At 39.1% G+C, this 20958-nt stretch overlaps 1 protein-coding gene across 3 annotated transcripts in view; it reads left to right on the plus strand.

The window, feature by feature from the left end:
* The first annotated feature begins 326 nt into the window (after window positions 1-326).
* Window positions 327-20958, plus strand: part of BGAL17 (beta-galactosidase 17) — a 241616-nt gene continuing 220984 nt past the window's right edge. For all 3 annotated transcript variants that reach the window (XM_090015937.1, XM_090015938.1, XM_090015939.1), the window contains exons 1-3: window positions 327-553; window positions 2835-2939; window positions 7421-7616. In XM_090015937.1, the coding sequence (XP_089872063.1) occupies window positions 395-553; window positions 2835-2939; window positions 7421-7616 (460 nt within the window). In that variant the 5' untranslated portion in view covers window positions 327-394. The remainder of the gene's footprint in view (window positions 554-2834; window positions 2940-7420; window positions 7617-20958) is intronic.

Genomic DNA, 20958 nt, shown 5'->3' on the forward strand with positions numbered 1-20958 from the left:
AAGCAAAGGCTACTCCGACGGCAACAGAAGAAGGCAACAGATGAAGGCAAATGATGATCCGATGACAACAGATGAAGGCAAAGGATACTCCGGTAGACTTTTCTGCTTAGGGCAAAAATGAATTGTTTGGACTATTTAAATCCTAGAGATAAAGTTTCCTACATATGCAAACTTTGTTGAAAATTTTGGCGCGATCACGATAGAAGGTAGTTTTGTCTTTTTCATGAACAACGAGTTTATGTATGTTCCGGGGAGAGGAAGAGTATGACGGTAAAAGATACTTAAGTCTTTACGATGACACCAAATTCCAATGCTATGAGATGCGGACAGCAACGAGTCACTTCTGTCGCCCGTGAAGCCAACCGGTCTTCTCTTCTGCATCTTGCAGGATCGAATGGCGCCCTTCCAGACGAGCAAGAAGACGGCGACGAGCAAAATCCTTGTGCTTCTGCTCTTCGTCGCGTCTCTGGGACTCTTCATTCCCGCTTTCTCTCCCCTCCCCACCGTTTCTTCTTCCCTCTCGTCCCACACACCTCACCGCCACATCATCAAGGTACAACTGCTCTCTCTCTCTCTCTCTCAGTCTCTCTCTCTATGGGGCTGTTTGGATGCACCCACTTATCCAAAAAATTTGGATCTCAACTTCAGCACAAGTATCACTTTTTTCTCTGGATAAAGGTGTTGCATCCAACACCGTAGTACAATAGACCTGCCATGTAAGTCAAAATGTGAAAGAACTGTTACAAAAGAACATGATCGCCCCTTATAACGATAAATATTTTCGATCGCATCATGATCTCATGTGGCAGCACTTTGTATGCAAAACAGTTTGATGTGCAATTATTCGTACTCTTGTCGACCACCGTCTGCATTTGATCATTATTTACTTCTTCGTCGTGGAACTGCTGAGAATTTCCAGGCAATTGGAAGCCTGTTTCGATGATGAAACATAGATTTGTGCTTGATTCTTGTCGGAGTATTTGGTGGACTGTTCGTCTGTGGCGGTGAAATTCAAGTTTGTCTTAATTACCGTGTTATCTCCAAGGAGTCAGGAGGCAAAGTGCAATGTGAAGAGAAGGCAGAAGTCCATGCCCAACGCATAGAGTCGTAAGACTTGAAATGAAATGAAATGAAAGCTTCAAAATAACAGCAATAGCTTTTATAAAAGATGGCATATGCAATTGCTTTAAATTAAAATTAACTAGAAACCAAACAAGTAGATAACATGATGTTTATGAAAAAATAAGAGAAATTAAAGTCGGCCTAAATAGACTCAAGAAAAAAGGCCTTCCCTGAAGTTAGTATCACTTTAAACCCAAAATGAAATAGTTTATCTAGGAATGCCTAGAAACTTGTGTCTTGCTACGAAAGTGGATAAGGGATCATTTTAACTGAAGGTGTTCTAGCTTGCCAAGAAGTTAGTAAAGTGCCTTCTTGCTTATGAGCTAAGCAAGTGTTATAGGGTTCCCCACGGGTTCAACAATTTACTTGTCATGCTTCATCCCTTTCATAAGAATATCTCACACAGAAGTTAGTAGGAAGTACATCATTATGCCATATCCTTAATTGACCGAATCATGTACTACTTCTAGTGTACAGGAACAGGAAAATCATTCTGAAGCTTGGGAAATGTTCCTGTGAACGTTGGAATATCAAATGCATATACGTGAAGCCACGTCATGTTGATTGGACTCTCACGTTTTCATCCTGTTACTCTGTAAATGTTGCCTCATGCCTCCTGTTTTGAAGAGGCTAAGTTGGCTTTCTGGGTGTTATATGCCTTGTTATCAACCGTTAAGTGATACTCATTATTTTTGTGGATTTCAGTCATGGGGATCAGATGAAAATTCATTAAGTGGTGGTAAATTAAGGGGATTAACCTTGGAGATTTAATGAACTATTCCCAATCAGACATCACAGATGAAGATACACACACACACACACATGCATGCATGCAAGTATGTATGTATGTATAGGTGATGACTGCACAAAAGTGAGAAGATAGTGATCATTATAGTGACAATGGCTTGCACAAAAGAGAGAAGATAGCACTTAGTGTAACCCCATATCTCAAAGATCTAATCCATGAGAGGTTGTACCCCGGACACCTTATGTAAGCCCAATTCCTCACTTCCATTTGAAAGCATGAGTAGATGAAAATAATATTTATACACTTATCCTTGATGAAGACGCGACTCAAAAAGATGTTGAACATCTTGTTCAACACCTTAACAAAGTATACACCTCCTTGTTTGCGGGAAAATTCCTTTCAGATTATCCTGGGTTAAATGACCATCAAGAGAGACATGCCAACAAAAGAACTTTGAAGAACTTTGTGCTGGGGTGGGGGACTAAAACACCAAACTGATTGATAAGGAAAAAGTTCGATGACTTGCTTCACCAATGCCTCATGGCAAGACTTAAACCGAAAATCTCCCCTTTATAGAGCATTTCCACTAGAGTGTGCCTTGCTCAATGGGTGGGCTATAATACTAGTGAACTGCAGCCATCAAGAGTTCTCTTTTCATAGATCCTCTCGGCTCAAAAGCTAACATAGATTCTGGTGCCGCAGTCGAGCTATTCATGGTTGTTCCCCGTGCTGAATAATATATATATTTAATTTTTTGCGTTTGTATTTCCTGCATGAAATATATTGGAATGCTGAGAAACAAAATGACATTTTGATGTGTCAAAAGGGAGTGAACATTTTCTAGATGGCTGCACTAGCTTTTCCAAAATCATACTATGTGACAACTGCTTGGACCGTGTTATTCTCATAATAACAAATTACACTTTTAGCGGTGTCATTTTTTCTGAATAAATGAACATGGCAGGATGTGGCTCCAAGATTTTGGATCTCGCATGACAAGTTCTGGAAGGACAATGAACCATTCCAGATTATTGGTGGTGATGTGCACTACTTCCGAATTCCTGCAGAAGTAAGAGTCTCTTACAGCTATCAACTAAAGAATTTTCAAACATGAATTGGTTACATGCACTTTTATCATTAATATCCCAACATCAATATTCTCTAAATATGTGCTGTCTTGGATGCCCTGTACAATTGTTGCAATGCGTCTAACTATTTTAACAAATTGATGTAGTGATAAGGGCTTTAAAACCTTCAGTTTCAATGTTTACTGATATTCAGGATTCTTTTCAAAAAATAAAGGTGAACCCTGACTTTTGCTTGTGTGATGGCAGTGAATGAAATATTGACGACTTGAAAATGTAAGAGATTGTGTCACTGGGTTTTTATTCTTCAGCAGTGACTGCCATGCTATGCTCTAGTTGTACAACTACAAGCTCTTAAGCTTCTTTGTAACGAAATTACAAAATCCATATGCTGAAGTGTTTCGAGCAGTTAACCTGACCAGTGCCATTGTATCGTGAACAAATGGAGTCTCCATGAGTGAAGCAAGCTATATGAAGCTTATAATGGGATCTAAAAATGTGTATATTCATAAACTATTGGCCGACTTGGCACATAAGCATTGTGCTCATAAAGGGAAAATACTGGTGCTACTATGCATGCATGTGTTTTAGAGTTTAGACATGATTGTTCCATTGATAATTCCATTTCCCTACCCCAACTAGCTGTAATTATGGTTGACCAGTGGTTTGGTGATTACATGAATTTTCACAACTAGAACAGTAGGCATTCCTTTGACTTGCCAGTACTGATTTAACGTGGTTGTCACATTAGTCTTGTCATAGTACATTTGTAGTTTTACAATTTTTCTGCCCTGCTAGTTTAGTTCATGCTCTTTAGAGATGCAGATTCATGATAAACTCATCTTGTAACCCTAGTGGTCCTGATACATGATTGTTATGATGTCCACTAATTAGATCTGCAGATACGTTTGAAAGATCACATTGATTCAAGTGCATGCTGCAAAAGTAAATCTTTCAATCAAGGAGCGTATTTGAATCGTTACTGCAATGATGACATGGAGGCATGAAATAAACAATGAGAAATTTTATGCTTAATAGTTCTTGGAATTTTTTATTCTTTTCATGTGAGTACCTTATATTTTTCATTTTTATTGTTTCATGTCCTACACATGTATGAAATATCATCATTTGAATGTTTTGTGTATGCTTTCATTTTGTTCTTTCATATAGATTAATATGCAGATTTCTTGATGTAACTAATAAGTTATGAAATCTATTTCTTATATATGATTTTTCTTTCTCCCCTCACTTTCCCATAAATTCATGAACAAATTCTATTTTGTTCGAAATTATTAACCACTTTGCATCCTTTCTACTTACCACTTCTCAAACCCTTTCAAAATTTAAACCCTCCATTTTCACATTCTGATTCATACATTGCTTCTCTCTTTTCCATCCATCTATGGCAAAATGCATAATACACAAGTTTGACTAATCTGTTGCAAATTAAGCTTCAAGATTCTCTTTATGTTCTATTGTCTTAAGACAATTAAAAAACATGAATGATTCTTTGAGACATTATTTTATGTTATTTTTGTGTGTGAAACTGCTATGAAAATGTCTTCAAAGAGACTATGTGCATAAAGGCACTAAGTTCTTAGCATGAAATGTGTGCACAAATGCACAAGATGAACACTTGAAATGTGTGCACAAAGGCACAAGATGAACACTTACAAAAGAATACAGATACACAAAGGCATAAAATAAAAAGAATCTTTATTGAAATCTTGTAAGAGCGTTTAGCCTTTTACAAAAGCTTAAATATTACAAAGGGGTTGAGACCAATATTTATACAAATGAGAACCCTTGGAGGGGCTCCACATATAGACGTTGGAGGGGCCCAACGTCTATATGATGTGGGCCCCTCTTTAGCTAAAAGACAAAAAACAAAAAAGAATAAAAAAGAAAAAAGAAAAAGAAAAAGAAAAAGAAAAAGAAAAAGAAAAAGAAGAACATATTAAAAAAATGATGTTCTTCAGATATTCTTCTCTAACATAGTGGCAGTTCATCTTGATATGCTTCGTGCGCTCATGAAATATGTGATTCTTGGCAATATATATTGTACTCTTGTTATCACAACACAACTTCGTTGGTCCTTGAACACGAACCCCCATATCTTTCAACAGCTGTCGAATCCAAACAATTTTCATGGTTGTAGTTGCCATTGGCTCGGTACTCGGTCTCAGTAGATGACAGAGACACATTTTGTTGTTTCTTGCATCTTCAAGAAATTAACGATTCACATAAGAAGACATAAAAACTAGTGAGAAATGCCCCATCTTTCCACAATATACATAACCTCCAATGTCTCGGGGGCATGGTTGTCTATGATGAACATAGTTGCACCTCGAGCATACCCGGTTGGACGGTTGTTGTGACTTATTTTCTCTACCTTGTTTTTATCTATCATTAGCAAGTCGACGTTTGTTGTCCTCATTATCTCCAACAGACTTTTTGTTGTGACTTTGTTTAAGGTGGCATTCTTCTACAGAATGGCCCACCTTTCCACAAAAGATACAATTATTAAGATCCTGGGGGCACATTTGACCCAGGAGAGCTTGATGGCTATCACATCGTCCTAGGTTAGTGCTTTCGCAAGCCAACAAAAAAAAAACGTACACGGGTCGGATCCAGATCTGACCCGAATCCAAACCCCTTTTACACCCCTCCCCTGTGCTTATTTAAAGCATGCAGGGGAGGGTTTCCATTACGCGACCCCCCTGCCCTTTCTCTCTCCCCATCGCCCGACCCTCCTCCGCTCCCTCTCCCGCTTCCTTTTTTTTTCAACCACCGCCGCTGGCGACCCCGCCGCTGTCGTCCCCCTTCCATCGCGTGCTCTCTCTCTCTCTCCCTCAACCTCCTCGGCTTGTCGGAGGAGCCCCGACACCGACAGCCTACCTGACCCCCCTTATGCAGTCTCCCCTCTCTTTCGCCCTCTTCTGTTGCTGGGATCGTCGCAGGCGACCCCACGCCGGCCATCACGCCTTCTATCCCATTTCCTTTTCTGGCCATCCGCAGCCCCGTGTCGCCTCCTCTCTCCCTCGTTCCTCTTCGGTTCGATGGAGGAGCCTCCGACGCCGACGCTCGGCCCCCTTCGCCGTCTCCTTCCAGGTACCGCCCCCTCCCCCTCTTCGTTGTCTTCTCCTTCCTCACTCTGTGTGTGCGGCAGAGAGGAGGGTGCCTCCGCCCTCTCCCTCGCTCTCTCTGGGTGGGTTGGCAGGGAAGGGGCCGAGCCCCTCCCTATTTCCTCTGTGCGCAGGGGAGGGTCCGAGCTTCTCCTTGCTTCCTCTGTACGCAGGGGAGTGGCCGGTCCCCTCCCTGTTGCCCCTTTTGACTTTTCGGTGGGCAGGGGCGAAGCCCCTGCCTCCCTTCATTCCGTCAGGCAGGGGCTTTGCCCATGCCGCTCTACTTTTCGATAGGCAGGGGCAAAGCCCTTGCCTCTTCCTAGTTTCGACAGGCAGGGGCTTCACCCCTGCCTCCTCCTGCTTTTGGGCAAGCAAGGGCAAAGCTCCTGCCTCCTTTCGTTTTTTCCTGCAAGGGTGGAGAGGCTTTTATGAGAAAGAAAGAGTCTTCTTAATTTGAAAGCTTACCACAAGGGGTCTTCTTTGAGTTTACTTGATGTAGTGCATCTTACTTGAAATAAATTGCAAAACCTTTCCACACCAAAAGAACAAGAACGAGGAATGAGCACGTTCTTCAAGGCAACCACCGTGATGGCGCAACACACAAGCTATTCTTCTAGAGACCAAGCTCTGATACCATGTAAAAATGTCTTCAAAGAGATTATGTGCACAAAGGCACTAAGTTCTTATTGTGAAATGTGTGCACAAATGCACAAGATGAGCGCTTGAAATGTGTGCACAAAGGCACTAAGTTCTTATTGTGAAATGTGTGCACAAAGGCACAAGATGAACACTTACAAAAGAATACAAATGCACAAAGGCATGAAATAAAAAGAATCTTTATTGAAATCTTGAAAGAGCTTTTACAAAAGCTTAAATATTACAAACGGGGTGAGATCCTTATTTATACAAATGACAACCCTTGGAGGGGTTCCACATATAGACGTTGGAGCCCCTCCAATGCTCATATTATTGACCGTTGGAGGGGCCCAACGTCTATATGATGTAGGCCCCTCTTTAGCTAAAAGACAAAAAAGAAAAAGAGAAAAGAATAAAAAGAATAAAAAAGAAAATACAAAAAGAAAGAGAACATATTAAAAAAGAATATGCGTGAAACAAGGAAAATACTGTTTTGCCCTTTAGAGGGTATTATATATACTACATTTTAACAACTGCTGCCTAATGTGATGGTTTCAATGAGTTTTTAATATATCGCTATCTTGCCCTATATTGTCCTGCCCTATATGCATCTCTTGTTAAACGATTCAATCTTGGCTGATTTTTTGTCTATGGTTATGTCGTATATGATAAATTTTTCTAATTTGTTATTCCACCATTTGCAGTATTGGGAGGATAGGCTTCTCAGAGCAAAGGCTTTGGGTTTGAATACCATTCAAACCTATATACCGTGGAATCTACATGAGCCAGAACCTTACAAATTTGTATTTGAGGGAATAGCAAATATTGAAGCCTTTCTTAAACTTGCACACAATCTAGGGTTTCTTGTTATGCTTCGTGTTGGGCCGTATATATGTGCTGGTGAGCCTTGCATCTGAAACTGGAAAAGTTTATAGCATTCAACTGGTCAACTCTCATATTCTATGGAAACTAATTAAGCCCATATCTAATCATAGATTATGTGTTTTTCCTACCCAGAAACAGGATAATTATTTATATAATTCAAAATTTTCTTATATGTATCTATTAGACTTCCATGAAAAAATAACTATTTTTGTGCAATAAAAAACATTCCACATGGAACGTGTCATAAGGTTAAATGTGCTTTGAGTATTAGGTTTCCCTTAAAAGGAAAAGTGCTTTCGGTATTGGATGATTCTCCATAAATTAAAGACATGTTTGGAGAAAAAATATTTGAAGTCATCTAAAAGGACCTTATTCGTGCATATTATTAAAAATATAACTAAACAAGGATGTACATGTTTCTAAACTGTCATATCTAAATTACATAGTGTGAAAGCTGCAGCCTCCCTTGACCTGCGTGTCACATTACACAAAGAAAAGAAAGAGAAAAGAAAAAGATAGGAGATGAACTAGAGGTCGTGCCCTAGCTGGGACGTCCCTCTTGAATATATATCATGTTGAGATTACATGGAGAAAATACAAGAATACCCTTTAGGTATGAAACATATTACAACAAGAATAAATAAAGGAGAAATACCAAAAATACCCTTTAGACGTGTTTTCTAACATCTCCCCTCAAACTGGGCATGGGTCTTGAATAACCATGGACAGATTGCTCTTAGGGAACCAATGACATGAAGAGGATAGCGGCTTGGTGAAAAGATCAGCTACTTGGTCTTCACCTCGGAGAAACATAGGATAGATCTTTTTACTTTCAACTTTTTTATGGATAAACACATGTTTCATTTTTCCATGTTGCACGGGGTTGGTGGCAATGGCTACTGCACTTCTATTATCACAGAAGAAAAACGATTGGGATAGTGTTTGATGTAGATTGACTAGATGTCTAGTCCATAAAACCTCTTCCGTTACAGCTGCCATGGCACGATACTCTGCTTTGGTACTAGACCATGCAACTGTCTCCTATCATCAACTATATCAAGAAATGAGATGTTGTCCCAAGAAGACTGCATAGCCTGTGGCATATCGCCTGCATGACGGATCACTAGCCTAGTCGGCATCCGAGTAGGCTAGAATAACAAGTGTCAAACCATCATGAGGCCGGGAAGAAGGCTTTTTATAAACAAATCCATCACTGATTGTGCCTTTCACATAACGCAGAATTTAGCCGCTTTCATGTGGCTGAGACGGGGTGACTGCATAAATTTGGTCTTGTGAAAGTAAGATACTCAAGGGCTCCAATATAACGCCCCCAAAATCTCGGATTTGTAATCTTTTAGGAAAAATTTTAAAGCCTTGTAATCATTCCTCTATCAGAGTTTAAAATAGCATTTCAACAGAAAAAGGTGTTAGAAATAACAAGTCAACGGACCTTGGTTGCATTACGGGTGAATCTTTTCTATTATACAATGGATTCGTAACTCCGTACATTCATTGAAACCAAATAGATTCAAAACGAGGTTTTAAAGTTTATACGAAAAGTGAAATTTCAAATAAACCCTTTTACCAAATTACAAAAAATGTCCTCAGGAGCGAAACATTAGTGTTGAAGAATATATGAGATGCACCGAACCCTAGGTAGGTATATATATATATATATAGATAGAGAGAGAGAGAGAGAGAGAGAGAGAGAGAGAGAGAGAGAGAGAGAGAGACGACTGTTTAGAAAAGATAAACTTGTTTTTAGATTAGGGATGATCTCTATATTAAATAGAGAGAGTCCAAAGAAAGAAATTACACTCAAGTCCCTCATTAACATTAAAATTCATATAACCTCTAGTTTAGAAAAACTTTTTAACTATAAACCTCTCAACACTCCCCCTCAAGCTGGAGCATAAATATCAATCATGCTCAGCTTGTCACAACATTTTGAGAAATTTGGTCTAGCAAGATGCTTTGTAAACATATCTGCAACTTGGTCTTCCGACTTTAGATATTTGGTAGTGATATGACCAGCTTGAACCATATCTCTTACATAGTGGCAATCAACCTCAATATGCTTTGTTCTCTCATGAAAGACATGATTGTTAGCTATATATGTGGCAGCCTTGTTATCACACATCATGGTCATAGGAGAGGAAACCTTCACCTGAAGATCATGAAGAACTGTACGAACCCATATCAATTCAACAGTTGTTTGAGCCATAGCCCGATATTCAGATTCTGCACTCGACCTAGAAACCACATTTTGTTTCTTACTTCTCCAAGAAATCAAGTTGTCTCCCAGAAACACACAGAATCCTGTGGTAGATTTTCTATCCACTACATATCCTGTATAGTCAGCATCATAATAGGCCACTATCTTCAGAGTTCCACCTTTCCTGAACAATAACCCCTTTCAAGGAGAAGATTTTAGATATCTGAGAATCATTATAGCTGTATTCCAGTGTACCTCAGTTGGTTTGTCCATAAACTGGCTAACTTTGCTTACTGCTAAAGCAATATCCGGCCTGGTCACAATTACATACAGTAGCTTCCCTACTTGGGAGCGATAGCTTTTGCTATCAACCGGTTTTAACCCTTCTTCAAACAACTGAACTTTATGGTCCATGAGAATATTTGCTGGTTTAGCTCTCAACATTCCCGTTTCCTTTAATAAGTCAAGAACATACTTCCGTTGAGACAAAACCATCCCTTCACGGCTCCTAGCAACTTCTATACCCAGAAAATATCTAAGTGAACCAAGATCTTTTGTAACAAGGTGTTTTTGAAGATGAGCCTTTGTGGCTTCAATCTCTTTCACATCGTCTCCTGTAAGAATGATGTCATCCACATATACCACCATAACAACTATGCCTGAGTTAGTTTTCTTGATAAATAGTGTATGATCTGCCGCTGACCTGTTGAAGCCAAAGCGTGACATCACTTCAAACAACTTTTGAAACCATGCACGCGGACTTTGTTTCAAGCCATAAATCGTCTTTCTCAATCTACACACCTTCTTCTGACACTCTCCCTCAACCTCAAATCCTGGAGGTTGTTGCATGTAGACTGTCTTAGATAGATCCTCATATAGAAATGCAGTTTTCACATCTAATTGACATAAGTTCCAACTATGATGAACATCTACTGAGAGAACAAGACGGATGGTGCCCATCCGTGCAACAGGAGAAAAGGTTTTAAAAAAATCAATACCATATGTCTGAGTATATCCTTTTGCTACTAATCTGGCCTTGTACCTTTCAATAGAACCATCCGATTTGTACTTTATTGAATATACCCATTTGCATCCAACAATGTCAGCATCTACTGGGGAATCAACAAGATCCCATGTATGCTGAGACACTAAATCATCCATTTCTTCTTGCATAGTTAGCTTCCAGCGGTTATCTAGCTCTGCCTGTTTATAGTTTAGAGGAATCGTTTCAGCAGATAAGGCTGAAATAAAAGTCTTCATCTGATTTCCAATTCTTACATCAGAGACAAAATGAGATATGGGATATAAGGTACATTGTCGTGTCCCCTTGCGTAGAGCGATAGGCTTGTTATCATCATCATGAAGATCATGATTGTCAGTAAGACTTACCTCAGGAGAAGAAGAGGATGGAGGCACTGGCGGAGGTGGAGCTCTACGCACATATACCAATGGAGGATTATTAAATCGTGAAGAGGATGAAGTTTGGTTCGGTAATGAGGGCACAAATTCCAAAGGAAAATGAGGTATAGGTAATGAAAAGGAGTCAGCTGGATCAACCTACAGCAGGGAACTAGTATTAGAGCAATATGGAGTGGACTCCAAGAAAGATACATCCGCACTGACATACTCTCGGCGAGAAATATGATCATAACATCGATATCCTTTTTGATTTTTTGGATAACCTATAAATATGCATTTTGTAGCTTGAACAGATAATTTATCACGGTCAGTGTCAAGTTTGTGAACAAAACAAACACATCCAAATATTTTTGGTGAGAAAGAGAAGAGTGGGCATTAGGTTTCAGGATATGTAATGGAATTTGATCACCCACAGAAGATGAAGTCATGCGGTTCATCAGATAACAAGCAGTGGTAATCGCATCACCCCAGTATAACGCAGGAACATTGGATTGAATCATAATGGTCCGGGCAACATCAAGCAGGTGCCGATGTTTTCTCTCAGCCACCCCATTTTGTTGAGATTAATAGGCACAGGAAGTTTGGGGTTGGATGCCATGATCTTGGTAAAATTGTAACAGAACTTTTGATTTAAACTCAAGAGCATTATCAGTGCGAACAATCTTGACAATAGAATCAAACTTAGTTTTTATTTCAAGAATTAAGGATTTGATAATACTTGGAACTTCAGATCGTTCTTTTATTAAAAACACCCATGACAACTTAGAGAAATCATCAACAATAACAAGATAATATCGACACTGAGTCTTAGTAGGAATCTTAATAGGACCCCATACATCTGCATGAAGAAGTTAAAAAACTTTATGACTAGACTGACTCTGACTCGAAGAAAACGAACTTCGATGATGCTTGCCCAACTGACATGCTTCACACTGAAATGATGTAGTGGACGGAATTTAAGGAAAGACATAACGAAGCTTTGACAATGAAGGATGACCAAGACGATGATGCCACTGAACAAGACTGGATGAGTGTTCCACTGTAGCATGAACATTACCAACTGGATGATGTAGGTAGTAGACTCCATTTTCTTTATAGCCTCAACCAATCTTCTTCCCTGTCAGCAAATCCTGAAAATGACAACCCATCGGATCAAATATTACTCTACAGTTTTGTTCTTTTGTAAGGCAACTAACACAGAGTAAACTTTGAGGAAAGTGTGGAGCATGAAGAACATTTTTCAACTGTAACGAGGAGGATATAGAAATATTTCCCTCACCAACAACTGGGGAGGAGATCCCATCAGCTAATGAGACTCCTCGATGAACAGTAATATCCTTTAGATCTGAAAAAACAAGCAAATTTCCACACAAGTGTCTGGATGCACCAGAGTCAATAATCCACTTACTGTCAGTTGGATGAAGATGATTTCCTGTTGAGTAGGCAACACCAGCTACAGGACGGGTGGAACTCAAAGGGCGAAGAACTATCAACTCATCATATTCAGCACGACTGAGGGTGATACTGTCACTTGCAGAGATATTATCATGTACATTTGTTGCCTCGTGAGTAGTAACATTTGCTTTAGGAGCATATGACTTTGAAGAAGAAGAGGTTGGCTGACCATGTTTATCCCAGCAACGATCTTCTAAATGTCCAGATTTTCCACAAAATGTACATTGAAGCTTTCCTCTGCCTCCCATACCTCGTCCACGACCTCGTCCTCTGATATTCTGAATATTTCCACGCCCATAACCAGAGGAGACAACTAGAGCAGATGACTGAGTCACAGGCTGAGATTGTGGAAGGGAGATCGCAAGTCTACTCAGGCGATTGTATGCATCAGTAAGAGTATCCAGTCAACATTTGGACTTTTGCAATAGAGAATTCTGAAGATAAGCTTGTAAGAAACCGAGAAACCATAGTCTGTTCTTGATGATCCTTCTGCTTCGAACAACAAAGAGGCCTGTGAGCATTGAGTCTTTCAAACGCAGCCTTGACTGATGCATAGTACTGGGCCAAGATCTGATCTTCCTGCTGTAAATTATATATCTCCTGTTCGACTTGCAGGATACGTCTCACATTAGTCGCTTGTGAATACGTATCTCGAAGATTGTCCCATATCTGTTTGGATGTATTATAGTAAATTAAACCATTTGCAATATGAGGTTCGACACTATTCATGATCCATGACATAACTATGTCATTATCTTCATCCCAAGTAACGTATTTTCCCACCTTTTCATTAGGTTTGTCTTCCAACAAAATATGTTTTCTACGATGTCCAGACACCGACATCATAAAAGTTCCGGACCACCTGGCATAGTTAGTTTCATTCAACCTTACAGAAGATCCGTATGAGAAGGGATTGGCAAAAGCCTTATACTCTCCAATATGTTCAATTTTGGAATCACATTTCGAAGTTTCACTCATACTGAATTTTTAATTCTATTTCAGCTGAAAAAAATCAGATTTACCCACTTGAATAGCAAGTTTTATAATCCCAGCAGCCACACCAGAGATAAAATCTTGACAGGCTTCAAGCAACACATAAAATAGCGTGTGTTACAATCACGCATCAGCCAGAAACGACGACCAACAACTATACTCAACACAAAATCCCACGACAGTCATAAACACTTTCACATAAACATGATATTTTTAACACAACAGAGAATCACGCTTGCTGCTTCCACGACAGAACAACAGTCATTAAAAAAAAACTTTCACACAAACAGGATAATTTTCAACACAACAGAGAATCACGCCTTCTGCTTCCACGACATGAACACAACTGATACTAACATCATTCTTTCACAACATGAGAAAAAAAATTACGACACAGCAGGGAATCACGACTACTGAAATCATATTGACAGGTGTTGTAAATCACGACAGCTGCTGCTCCCAGACAAATAAAGCACGACAACCAAAAAAGGAATCACATTTCTTCAGAGGACACGCTAAAAAATCAGGGCAACAACACATCTCGAGCTCGATCACAAATAGCAGCACATGAAAAGAGATTTTCGCTACTCCCAAACCCAAAAAATCACAGCAACGGTTTTAAAGAAGAATGGTGGAACTCAAGGGCTCAAGGATTACGACTGCCAGACCTGAAGACACACACACACGATGTCTCTTAGATCTGGGTCATGACCATAGTCAGACACCAGATCTGTTATCAGATCTTACAAAAAAAAAATACACACCTGGTTCCAATAATTTTCTCGTTGGTGTAGATCGATTGCAGATTGATCACAATCGATCACGCTCCCGAGATCAGTGGCTTTGTTTTTAGATTAGGGCTAATCTCTATATTAAATAGAGAGAGTCCAAAGAAAGAAATTACACTCAAGTCCCTCATTAACATTAAAATTCAAATAACCTCTAGTTTAGAAAAACTTTTTAACTAAAAACCTCTCAATAGTTAGGAAAAGAGTCTCATCTTGATATCATCACGCAATTGTGCTATCGCTTACCGTACTGACCTAATCATCTCTTGTACCCATAAAACGGGGTCAGATCGATAAAAATCTCGTAGGTGCATAGATATAACAATTCAGAACAAGTCTCACATATGTATTGCTCTTTTCGTGATGTGCAGTTCAGAATGAGCAAAATGAGCACGCTAACAGAATTCATAACCAAACTAACATATATGTTGTTCCTTTCGCGGTGTGTAAGTCAAAATAAGTAAAATGAACATGATAACGACTCTTAGGAAGAGCTCTTCCAACTCCTCTCTTTTCTTGTATATATGGGGGTAACCCCCCTTTGTAAATCAATGCTTCTTAAGCATTTTTTATGACAAAATAAAAGTGTATTATTTTTATCTTGTGTTCTTCCTTTAATACCCTTTTGTGGGTTGTGCTTGTAGTGTCTCAAATAGACAACCATTGTGAGCTTTTGTGTTTTTATGGAAGATTACCATTTCATTATATGGTATTAGAGCTTTAAAGCTTTTAGATCTTGGAGAATTTCTGCCTCATTTTTCATGCCTCTTTAGCAAAGGGCAATTCATCCTCTTGTTTGTGATTCAAGTGGTTTGTTTGAAGAAGGAAAGCGTTTGGAGGAAAGATTGGCTACGCAAATTTGTGATTGTGCTATTTCTCTTTCTCTTTTATCTCTTTTTTCTTTTTCTCTTTTTTTTTCTCCTATCTATCTTTCTTTCTTCTCTCTCCCTTGTAAATGATGGATGACAATGATAAAGTCACCATCATGCCCATGAAATTAAATGACACCAACTATGTGATGTGGGCTTCAATCATGAAGCACCACATTTGGGAAAAAGGGTTGTGGAGTATAGTGGATGGTTTTGATTCAGAACCAAAACTAGTTCTCAAACAAATTGAGAATAACAAAGAAATACCTCTCACGGAAGGAGAAAAGAATAAGGCCTTGGTGACTTATGAGAAAAAATGGAAAGAGTGGAGGATAGGGCACTCCAAAATTATGTCATGGCTAATTAATAGCGTTGACATTAAGAAATGCTCTAGTTTAGCTAAATTTGGGCATGCCGATAAAGCTTAAAAATATCTTAGAAATACGTATTCCCTTAAAGATATTGCACATCTATGCAATTTGTAAGACAAAGCTCGGACGCTGACTCAAAAAGACAAAAGTATTAGGAAATACTACAATGAGTTATCCGAGCTTTGGGAAGAATTGATTCTTTTTGAGCTAAAATGGCATTGTTCCAAAGATATCGAGCTTCATCAAAAGCAACTAGATATGGTACACTTTTATCAGTTTATAAATGGTTTAAGGCCGGAATTTGAATAAACTAAATCGCCTCTTTTACATCGTGGAAAGGTTCCCTCTATCATAGATACTATAGAAGAACTAACTATGGAGGAAAATAGACTTAGGAAGAATATTCCAAAGCATGAAGATGATTCTGTTCTAGTTGTATCTAAACCGGGAAATTATGTGCGTACTTATAGGCCGCCTCAATTTGGTAGACAAAATGGTGATTTTGACAAAAGAAAAGTCATTTGCCACCATTGTCATGAGTGGGAGCACTATAGGCCTCAATGTCTTAAGTTAAAAAGAAGAGAAGAAAAGAAAGTTGCATATGTTGGTTTAAAATCAAAAGATCAAGATGCACCTACTTTTATGGCTTAATTAATGTAGATCCTTCAACCTCTTCTCAAATGAGCATCCTCCTCAACTGAAGCCTCGACTGAAGCTGCTGTTTTATCTTTTTTCGATCCCGATAACTTTTCTTTGGCTCCTTGACTCTGGTGCTTCTTTTCATATGACCCCAAATATCAGTAGTGCGTCAAAAGTTTTCACAACTGAGGGTACATCTCTTGAAATAAAAGGAATAGGAAATTTTGAAAAACTTCATAAAAAAAAATTTATTCCAGAAATTAGATATATTCGTAAACTAAATCTAAACCTTTTATTTGTTTCTCGAATATCAGATTATGGGTGTAATATTTCATTCTCTTCTCATAGTTGTTGGGTACAGGATCACCAGTCAGGGAAACTGATTCGAGAAGGTCATAGAGAAGGCATACTCTATTATATGATTTTTTTGGAATTACTCAAGAATGCCTTTTGTTATAATATTCAGAAATTGGATTTGGACCTATGTCATAAAAGACTTGGCCATCGTATATCCAAAATCCAACATTTTTTAAGATTAGGAAAATTTTGAAATTATGAAAGTTTTGCTTATAAAGATTGTATTCTTGGTAAAATGAAAAGATTACCATTTCATGATAGAACTTTTGTTTCTAGACCACTTAAGTTAATACATTCAGATGTTTGGGGTCCTGCACCAGTCATATCAAAAGGCGGGTATGCATATTAAGTAATTTTTGTCGATGACTTTTCTAGGCATATTTGGATTTACTTGAGTATAAATCTGAGTTTTTTTTCATATTTTTAAACATTTCACAAAATGGCTCAAAATAAATTTTAAAATGATATTTTCATTTTTTGTGTTGATTAAGGTAGAGAATTTATGTCCAAAGAATTTAAAGACTATCTCAATTTACATGGTATTATATATCAAAGATCTTGCCCACATACACCACAACAAAAATGGCCTGGCTGAACGAAAACATCGACACATTATGGAAACTACTAGGACTTTATTAATGACAAATCAAGTTCCAAAAGGTTTTTGGGCAGAAGTTGCCTTAACTGCTACCTATCTCATTAATCGATTTGCCTTAACTGCTAACTGCCATCTTCTTTAAAAAATATAACTCCGATTGAGAAACTTGTTAAGTTATCTCCTCACTATAGGTTAAGGGTCTTTGGATGCAAATATTTCGTTTTCACCAACAAAAGTGATAAACTCTCCCCCCGCATCATACCTTGTGCCTTTTTAGGTTATGCAGATAATAAAAAAGGCTATAGGTGTTTTGATTTTCAAAATGAAAAATTGTATGTATTAAGAAATGTATCCTTCTTGGAAAAGAAAAGTTTCTTTGAATTTGAAAAGCCCAAGGAAGTAACCGAATATTCTTTTTTTATAGATTTGACTTCAAAATCCAATGAATATGATCATGAATACGATTTAGACGTTGGTCAAGGTATTATTGATTCTGAACATAATATTGATAATGAAGAGCAACCCCATAGGGACATCTGTTTACAATATTCAAGAGCAACCCCATAGTGGTGGTTCCAATGTGACTAATGAAATGTGCTTTTCCATCACTAATGACTATATTCTCTTATTACCGTGATAAGGAACAAGATCGGTGAGTTTACCTATGTCACCTGTGACATGATGGGCGACACCTGAATTTAGAAACCAAGCACCTGGCTGTGGGATTTGAGAAGTTGAAAAGGCTGTCCAGGTGGGCTGATCTGAAGTGACAGGCCATGGTGAGTGTAGAAGGTAAGGTGAGATGCACACACAGAGAGAGAGAGAGAGAGAGAGAGAGAGAGAGAGAGAGAGAGAGAGAGAGAGAGGACTGCACAATAAGAGAACTTGTTGCTCATTATTAGGGCTAATCTCTATGTTAAATAGAGAGAGGCCAAAAGGAGAAATTACATATAAGTCTCTCATTAAACTAAAATATCAAATAACCTTTAATCTAGAAAAAACTTAAAACTTAAAACCTCTTAATCTCAACACTCCCCCTCAAGCTGGAGCATAGATCTCAATCATGCTAAGCTTGTCACAACATTTTGAGAAATTTGGTCTCGCCAGGGCTTTGGTAAAAACATCAGCTACTTGATCTTCGGAAGATACATGATCGGTGCAGATATACCCAGCCTGAACCACATCGCGAACATAGTGACAGTCAACTTCAATATGTTTAGTCCTTTCATGAAACACTGGGTTGTTGGCAATATATGTAGCAGCCCTATTGTCACACATCATCAACATAGGTAATGATACTTTCTCCTGAAGCTCGATCAAGACTAATTTTACCCACATAATTTCAGCTGCAGTCTGGGCCATTGCTCGGTATTCAGATTCAGCACTCAACCTGGCTACAACAGTTTGTTTCTTACTTCTCCAGGTAACAAGATTTTCTCCCAGAAACACACAAAATCCAGATGTTGACTTCCTATCTTCAACAGATCCTGCATAATCTGCGTCAGTGTAAGCAACAACGTCCAAAGATGGATTTCGTTTAAACAACAGACCTTTACCAGGAGATGACTTTAAGTACCGAAGAACCATTATAGCTGCATCCCAGTGAACTTTTGTAGGTTTGTCCATGAACTGACTGATTTTACTCACGGCTAATGAAATGCCAGGTCTAGTAACAGTCACATATAGCAACTTACCCACCAAGGATCTAAAGCTGGCACTATCCAGATAGTCAGACTTCTCATCGAACATGTGAGTTTTGGGATCCATTGGAATATTAGCTAGCTTAGCTCCTAGCATTCCAGTCTCTTTTAATAAGTCCAACACATACTTTCTTTGAGACAACACTAAGCCCTCTCTGTTTCTTGCAACCTCGATACCCAGAAAATATCGAAGGTGACCAAGATCTTTAGTAACAAAGTGCTTCTGAAGATGATCTTTTGTTGCAGAAATATCTTGGGCACTGCTCCCTGTTAATATGATGTCATCGACATATACCACCACAACAACAATTCTAGCACTGGTTTTTCTTGATAAACAAGGAGTGATCTGAAGCTGACCTGACAAATCCAAAACTCGACATTACCTCAAATAATTTGTGAAACCATGCTCGCGGACTCTGCTTCAGGTCATAAATAACCTTCTTCAACTTGCACACCTTCTGACACTCCCCCTGAACTTCGAAGCCTGGGGGTTGTTGCATGTAGACAGTATCATGCAAATCCCCATACAAAAAGGCATTCTTGACATCCAACTGAAACAGGGGCCATCCATGGTGCACAACAACAGAAAGAACGAGACGAATAGTGCCAAGACGAGCAACTGGGGAGAAAGTTTCAAAAAAAGTCAACACCATAAGTCTGAGTGTAGCCTTTTGCAACCAACCAGGCTTTGTACCGTTCAATCGACCCATCCGAGTTATATTTAATGCTATATACCCATTTGCAGCCTACAATATCTGCATCTGTGGGAGGATCAACCAAGTCCCAAGTGCCTCGAGACCATAGGGCATCCATCTCATCACGCATAGCCTGCATCCAGTTGGAGTAGACTAGAGCTTGACTGTGATGAAGTGGAACAGAGGAGGCAGACAGAGCAGAAATAAAATTCTTCATAGATGCCCCAAGATTAACTTCTGAAACAAATTGTGAGATGGGATAAAGAGTGCACTGTCTCTTTCCCTTGCGCAGAGCAATAGGAAGATCATCATCAGAAGTAAGGACAACAGTATGCTCAGAAACACTTACCTGAGGAGAAGGAGATAATGGCGGCATGGAGGTAGGAGGTACCCTGTGAGTGTATACTATGGGAGGGTTTCGGAAGCGAGACACACCAGACGATGGAGCAAAGGACTGAGGAGGAAGCGACTCTAACGGAAAGGGAGGAATCGGCAGAGGAAGGATATCACCAAGGCTCTCCTGTAATCTTGGAGTAGTACTTGAAAAATAAGGAATAGACTCAAAGAAGGTAACGTCCGCACTGACATACTCTTTATGAGATATAGGGTCGTAGCAGCGATAGCCTTTTTGGTTCTTAGGATACTCAAGGAAAACACATTTAATAGACTGCACAACAAGTTTATCTCGATTAGGACCCAACTTATGCACAAAACACACACATAAAAAAACTTTAGGGGGGATAGGGAAGTGTGGAGCCTCTGGATGGAGAATTTGAATTGGGATCTGGTATTCTACAGAGCTTGACGACATGCGATTTATAAGAAAACCGGCTGTCAAAACCGCATCACCCCAGTAAGAAGCAAGCATATTAGATTGAATCATAAGGCACCGAGCAACATTGAGGATTTGTCTATGTTTCCTCTCAGCCACCCCATTTTGCTGGGAGGTATGGGGACATGTAAATTGAGGTTGAATCCCATTAGCAGAATAGAATTGAAGTAAGTCTTTGGATTTGAACTCAAGAGCATTATCAGTGCGAACAATTTTAACACATACATCAAATTGAGTTTTTATCTCCGCAATTAAAGATTTAAGAATGACAGGACCTTGAGACCGATCTTTTAACAGGAACACCCACGATAACCTTGAGAAGTCATCAACAATAACTAGATAATAACGACACTGAGACCTATTCGGAATCCTACTCGGACCCCACACATCGACATGAAGAAGATCAAACAATCCTTGACTTGATGG

The sequence above is a fragment of the Nuphar pumila genome, chromosome 8 (assembly GCF_984573655.1).
Source record: "Nuphar pumila chromosome 8, dmNupPumi1.hap1.1, whole genome shotgun sequence".
Classification (NCBI taxonomy): Eukaryota; Viridiplantae; Streptophyta; class Magnoliopsida; order Nymphaeales; family Nymphaeaceae; genus Nuphar; species Nuphar pumila.